The 6,697-nt window shown below is 33.1% G+C and overlaps 1 protein-coding gene across 1 annotated transcript; it reads right to left on the bottom strand.

The window, feature by feature from the left end:
- Positions 1–1,800: 1,800 nt before the first annotated feature.
- LOC125200617 (small GTPase LIP1-like) lies at positions 1,801–4,843 on the bottom strand. Its single transcript, XM_048098299.1, has 7 exons — positions 4,185–4,843; positions 3,263–3,354; positions 3,039–3,180; positions 2,646–2,950; positions 2,521–2,574; positions 2,309–2,436; positions 1,801–2,130 (listed from the first exon to the last, which is right to left on the bottom strand). The coding sequence occupies exons 1-7, from the start codon at positions 4,279–4,281 to the stop codon at positions 1,938–1,940; spliced, it is 1,011 nt and encodes a 336-aa protein (XP_047954256.1). The 5' UTR covers positions 4,282–4,843; the 3' UTR covers positions 1,801–1,937.
- Between the last annotated feature and the right edge of the window lie 1,854 nt (positions 4,844–6,697).

The raw sequence follows: 6,697 nt of genomic DNA, 5'->3' as shown, positions 1-6,697 counted from the left end.
GCTCCAGAAGGAACACCTGGGCGGGTGTTTTTCAACTTGAAAAACACCCGACCGGGCGAAATGATTCGGAGGTCCAGAAGGAACACCCGGCCTGGTGTTTTGCACCCTGCAATTCACCCGATCGAGTGAATCATCCGAGACTTAGATTTTATGGGCCAATTTTCTATTTTTGGACCCTTAGTATAAATACCTTTTGATGTCATTTCATTTCTAAGTTTTTGATGAAATTAGATGCTTGAGAGCTTTGTTTCCTCTTGAAGAGGGTTTCTATCTAATTCCTAAATTTAGGTTGCTTGTTTCATCAATTCCTAGTGAAGTATGTATCAAGTATAGGTATGCTTCAAGGTCTGTGGTTTCCCTTGAAGATCTAGCAATGGATGCATTGTTAGCTATGTTGTAAGTGCTTAAGCTTGCTTCATCAATGACTATGTATCCCAATTTCCACCTTATCCATGTTATTTCCTTCTTTGTTCATCTTAGTTGCTTTATTTCTTATTGGGTTGTTTTTTATTAATTATTTGAAAACCAAATCACACAAAAATATTTAAATCAAGCATCACAATGGGTATAAATCTTGGGAAATGGATCATAAAATACTTGGATCCACATCAAATGATGTTAATTTGTGTTTCCAAATATATCATCAACGCTTTTAAAAAGTGTTCTTATTGTTGATGTCTCAACTAAAATTAGAGGACACAAATAAAAGCTTTCTGAAAAAATAAAAAATTAAGTTAATTTATTTTTAATTTAGAGATATTTTTTTGCACCCTAAATTATTATATTTTTAAAAATTTTCCAATACAAATGATTGTGTCTCAATTTGTGTCCCTAAAATATAAATATTTTTTTTTCCTTTGGACCTTATTAAACTTGCATCCATTTGCATAAAGTTGGTTGTTTGGTGTAGCACACTAACACTGTCGTGGTTTGTTTGCCATATACGTAAGGACAAACTTCCATTTTTTAAAATAATAATATAACTCTCAAATTGTTTTACAATTAGATTTCGATTTCAATTCAAATTCCACCATCCAAACACACCTCAAAACTTCGTAACTTAGCTTTTTAAGCTATATATCCCGATTTTGCCCAAAGGCAATTAAAACACTAAAGAAGCATATTTAGTTTTTAATAAATAAAGAAATTGATTTCTCTCTCCCTCCCTTTTAAATCTTGCCGCCTCCATATGCAGAAGTAACGGTAAATGTTTTCCAAATCAAATGGTAATTCATATGATTTTCTTTTTTACATAAAGTTGTATTGATTTGATTGATCTCTTCCTCTCCTTTCAATAACTTTGTTTTCGAGAAAATCATAGCAATAGAGCTGTTTCAATTCACAATTTTATACCAACCCTTTTCTTGATCATATATAGCATAATCTTGATTTTCTTTTTTTTCTTTTTTCAGGTAGGAATTAATTAAGATAGCAATGGCAACTCGCAAGGGAAAATCGGGCAGCGATAGGGATTCGAAGGCGAGCTTAAGTTCAATAGCACCAAGAAATGGTTTCCGTGGTTGGATGGCATTTATGTTTCAAATTTATCAGAAAAATAGACTGATCAGACTATAGATAAATGCCCTTTATGGTAATGGCAAGAGGTCATTGCCAGTTTTCACGAGTTGTGCAGAGAAAAATGATGTTAATTATAAATCATTTCTAAATAAAATTGATTTAGCTTGTCTTTTTGTGAATGAAAAATAATGTGATCACACTAAGGGGTGTTATTGCATAGTAATTTCAAAATGTCAAATGAAGTTCACGAATGATCTATTTTTACACACATTCTCCTTTGGATGATGGCTGAAAAAGAATCAATTAAGCACAAGAATGGCAAAAAATGGCTTGTATACAATCAATTTTCATTTCACAATTTGATGGAATAAAAACACCACTATATATATTGCAAGATGTACGTGGTTAGGTGGATGACATTAGACATTGATGTCCATACGCTTTGATCTCGTGCTGGTGATCTCGTGGGAGCTCGTGAGGGCGAATCTGGGGATGCTGTAGTTGTCAGGAGTCGACATGGGCTGCTGAGGGTAGAGCGTGGGAGGTGGTGTCAGGTTGCGTTGAGCAGGAAGGGGAGGAAGCACATTGTACTTGTACGAGTCTCCAATCAGGCTGAAAACCAACGACACACACAGCAAAAAAGCTTGTTTCAAACTCAATCAGACAACGCAATGATGGCTTAAAATAAGGCACATCAAAACAGTGTATAACTTTAAATAGAAATGAAAACCCATACTAATGCTTGATTCCATAAGTCCAATTACTGTGCATGTTTGAATTTGTATCATACCTTGAGCTCTTGTATAGATGGTCTTCGTCACTTGAGATTTCGCCAGATTGTGAAATTGAACGACCAACAGGGGAGGACCACGGGGCTGCACCGGGTAATTCATCGGAGAAGTACCTTCTCCTGATCAACTGGAAACGTAACACACCTAATTTATTAGATTGTACCACAGAAATGAGTGCATAATGTAGCCATATAGGAATAAAAACACTGACCATTTTGAAAAACTTCATCACAGCTTCCTTGTCATATCTGGCTTCTTTAGCTGCCTATATTTGCGATGGAAATCAATATGATTATCAATGAGTAGTTATGAACTGTATTATTGGACTAAACTTACGGCTATAAGGCCTCCACCGCTAGGGAAGCTCTCGACTAATGGGAGCTCTTCACTTTGTGGGAGTAATCCCTGTTTTTCAGCCCACTCACGGGCTACATCAACGAGATTACCACTACTGACTCGAGTGCCTTCTTTTGGAGCAATATCTGCTTTGTTACCAATGACAATATACGGAACCGGGAGCCCACCGGGACCCCCGGATGCCAAAGGAGCTGAAAATGTCCCTTTTTCTGCAATCTCAACTGCCCATTTTTGTAAGCTCGACTTTGTCCTTCTTTGAGAACGGTCATGAACAAACACAACACCTAAAAAATCAAGTTCCCACCAAAAATGAAGACCTTGAATTTCAAGAAATGAAAATCCCACAGAATAAAAGAACACTTTTTTGCTAACCATTGATTTGAGAGTAGAACAGAGACCGGCAATCTTTATAACGTTCGTGCCCTGATATGTCCCAGATTTCGACAAAAAAGTCTCTCTCAGCTTCACCTTTCAAACTATTAGAGGAGCTACCAGAATTTCCATATGTCGTATGCTGCAAAAGAAGAAAAGCGCACGAACTTGATACATAAAGTCTAGTTTCCAATGGATTCAAGGATGACAGACAAAAGGCTTACCTTTACACTTACGCTACAGCCGACAGTTTGAGAAGGGTGAGAAACAGAATGGCCTTTCATTATCAGATGAACGAGAGAAGTCTTACCCACACCTGAGTTAACATGGTGATTAATCAGATCTCTAACAATGTTATTATCAGCTAAGTAGCACAAGACAAATCTTAAATTATTATCAGCTGCAATTTAAATCTCAATGACTTTAGTCCTATGATGTTAAACCTTACAGCCATCGCGGCATCATGCAACAAACTTACACAGGCATCAAAGTTATGAGTTCATTGATAGCAACATATCTGTAGCACATTGACAAACTGCTCAAGAGCATGCACTCGACTCCTAATGCGATCACAATATATCTTGTATAGTGTAACACTTCAAAATTACCAACATTTGCGGATTTAGATTAAAGGGTTAAAGTATAATACCTAGTCCTAATTAAGGCATGGTGATGCTCTGCATTCTTAAGAGATATATACATCAGCATATGACTTGTTTTTACTAACAGAAATAACTCATTCCCACCCACCTCTCACACCACTTACATTTTCCACCAAAAACCATATAGGCAAACTACAAGGGTGCGACTCCAAATGAAACGAAGAAAATATGCATCCAAATGCAGAAAGTTCTCGAGATTTTGTAACGAAGCTCACCATAAATCATACTCCATATGCATCACACTAACAACATGCATATGTTTCCACGCTCTCAGTCCTAATACTCTCAAACACAAACACGGCGAATAGAAACATCAAATCTCACTCTCTTTCAACATCCACAATATTCAAAAACACATTACTACTATAAAGCTCAATTAACTTAACAACTCTAGAGGGAGCAAAACAAAAGGATCAACAGAAACATCATAATATCACAAACAAAGAACTAAAACCAGGGTGTACTGAAACAATGTGAAGGTTACCTGAATCCCCAACAATAAGCACCCTGACCTGCCCAACAGGAGGCCCTCCATCTTGCTCTTTGATATCTCTTTCTCTCTCCCTTTCCCTCCAAAACATTTCTCTCTTTCCAATAAGAAAATGTGAATATCCAATAATATCCACTCACCTTACCACTACTTTTACATCAAGAAACAAGCTAAATCTTCAGCAAAGAAAGCATTTTTATCTATGGATTTGGGACTTTCAGATTCCACCCCTAAAACCCATTTCACAGAGGCAACAAATTCAACATTGGAAAATCCCAATAAGATGTAAACGAGGACAGATCTTTCAATATCTTCAAAACAATCACCTCCAATCAGAACATAATGCCACAAAAAATCACTAAATAATAAAGAATCAGTTTTTGTCAGCTCAATAATGGTGGAAATAAAAATGGTTCAGCTGAAAAAACCTTGTATGTTTTTCTTCTTCTAGACACAGAGACACAACTAAGATATATGCAAGAACCGTATAGACTTCAATTTCCTTCGAAAATCTAGCGGGGAGTGAGATTTCTACGATTGCGCGTAAATCAGAGAGATTAAATAGCAGCGATCTAAGATGGGATTTGCGTCAGCTGCCGACAGGGATGGAAGCAAATGGGATCGGATTGACAGTTTGAACGGTTAGATCTGGGATTTGAATGAACGACTTCAATGGCCTGTCAATGCGACTTTAAAAAATGTAAATTTACTGGCGTTTGAATGTTTGGTTAAATTGCATTTTACTCCTCGGTATTCATGAATTTTGACATTATCCCCTCAAATATAAGTCTAAAAAGGATAAAAGTAATCAAAATGGGAAATCATACACTGAACATTTTTTCAAATTATCGATAATATGATGAAGAGAAGTGGTGACAGTGTTCAATATGAACAAAATTCACACACGTGTGATGGCCAAAGGTTTAGAGTTTGAGTTTATCTCTCACCGTTCCATATAAGTATTGATTTTTAGATGGCACATGTATTTAATGTATACTTCCTTCGTTCCACATTTGTAGTAACATTTAGTTATGATACGAGTTTTAAGGAATTGGTGGAGTGTGTAATTAATGAAGTGAGAGGTGGAGTGTGTAATAAATGAAGTGAGTTGGTGGAGTGAGAATATAGAATGTATAATAAAATGAAAGGAAAATGTTTTAGAGACGTAATGTCTTTAAGCCATAATGCCATATTGAGGCGAAAATAGTCATTTTATATTTTTATTTAAATTTATGTTTTATATATATACCATACTACCCTTATGCATATAAAATATTTATTTATATTTAAGAATTAATTATTTAGAAAAATTGTATGCATATTTATGGAAGGCTAGATGAGCTTTAAGTAACTACCGTGTCTATGCATTCAAACTCAAAGTACAATTAATTTAAGTAAATATATACTCAAATCTTCAAATAAAAGTATTGACTTTAATTTTATTTTTTATTTAGGAAGTGTACATAAATTTTAAAATTTTAATTACTCCAATAATGCTAAATTTTGAATTATCTTTATTTTTTGTCTAGGAAGTGTACATAGACTTCAATCACGTAATATTAGTTTATTTAAATATAATTTAATATAATGAATTAACCTTTATTTAAATAATACTATACAATATTTTAAAAATTCTAAACTTGTGATTTAATAGTCAATCTTAATTTTATATTTACAAAATATTATTGAATCTGAAATTTATATTTATAAAAGTAACAAATCAATTTAATTGCATGAGTTCTTAGAGCATCAAAATTAAGATTTGACTTTAACGATTTAGAACTTTAACGATTATTTAAGAATAAAATAATTGGATGCGAACAAATACTACTATTTAATTGGGTAATAACACTAAAAATAATTTAGAATGATAACAAGTACGGTATTTTACAATTTAGAATTTTAAATATTATTTAATAAAAAAATAATTTGATGTGAATAACTATACTATTTTGTTTGACGATAACACTAAGAAATTAAGTATATAAATCATTTTTTTGACTTAGAAGATTAATAATTATTTAATACTAATAAAATAATTTGATGCGAATGACTATAACTATTCTGTTGGACAATAACACTAAGAAATTAAGTATGTATTTGCATGTAGTCATTTTTATGACTTAGAATTTTAATAAATTTTTAATACTAATAAAACAATTAGATGCGAATGACTATTAGTATTTGTTAGACAATAACACTAAGAAATTAAGTATGTATACACATGCAGTCATTTTTATGACTTCGAATTTTAATAATTACTAATAAAATAATTTGATGCAAATGACTATTATCCTTTTATTAGATGATACGAGTAGAAATTAAGTACTCCATATAACATATGTATACTACTGGAGTACTATTTTACAATTTAGAATTTTAAATTAAACATTATTATAGAAAAAAAATTGATCTGAGTAACTATTACTATTTCGTTGAACGATAACACTAAGAAATTAAGTGTATATATACATGCAATAATTTTTACTTATGATTTTGAATTTTAG

This window comes from Salvia hispanica, chromosome 1 (assembly GCF_023119035.1).
Source record: "Salvia hispanica cultivar TCC Black 2014 chromosome 1, UniMelb_Shisp_WGS_1.0, whole genome shotgun sequence".
Taxonomy (NCBI): domain Eukaryota; kingdom Viridiplantae; phylum Streptophyta; class Magnoliopsida; order Lamiales; family Lamiaceae; genus Salvia; species Salvia hispanica.
The sequence above is the reverse complement of the archived record's forward strand: the minus strand, read 5'-3'. Positions and strand labels throughout refer to the sequence as shown.

Bases quoted from the DNA above. Each gene is read 5' to 3' on its own strand.
- LOC125200617 (XM_048098299.1), bottom strand. From the start codon at position 4,281: ATGTTTTGGAGGGAAAGGGAGAGAGAAAGAGATATCAAAGAGCAAGAT. The intron at 3,355-4,184 runs GTAACCTTCACA...ATGTTAACTCAG, and splicing joins GCTTATTGTTGGGGATTCAG to GTGTGGGTAAGACTTCTCTC. The intron at 2,131-2,308 runs GTATGATACAAA...GTTGGTTTTCAG, and splicing joins CATCTATACAAGAGCTCAAG to CCTGATTGGAGACTCGTACA.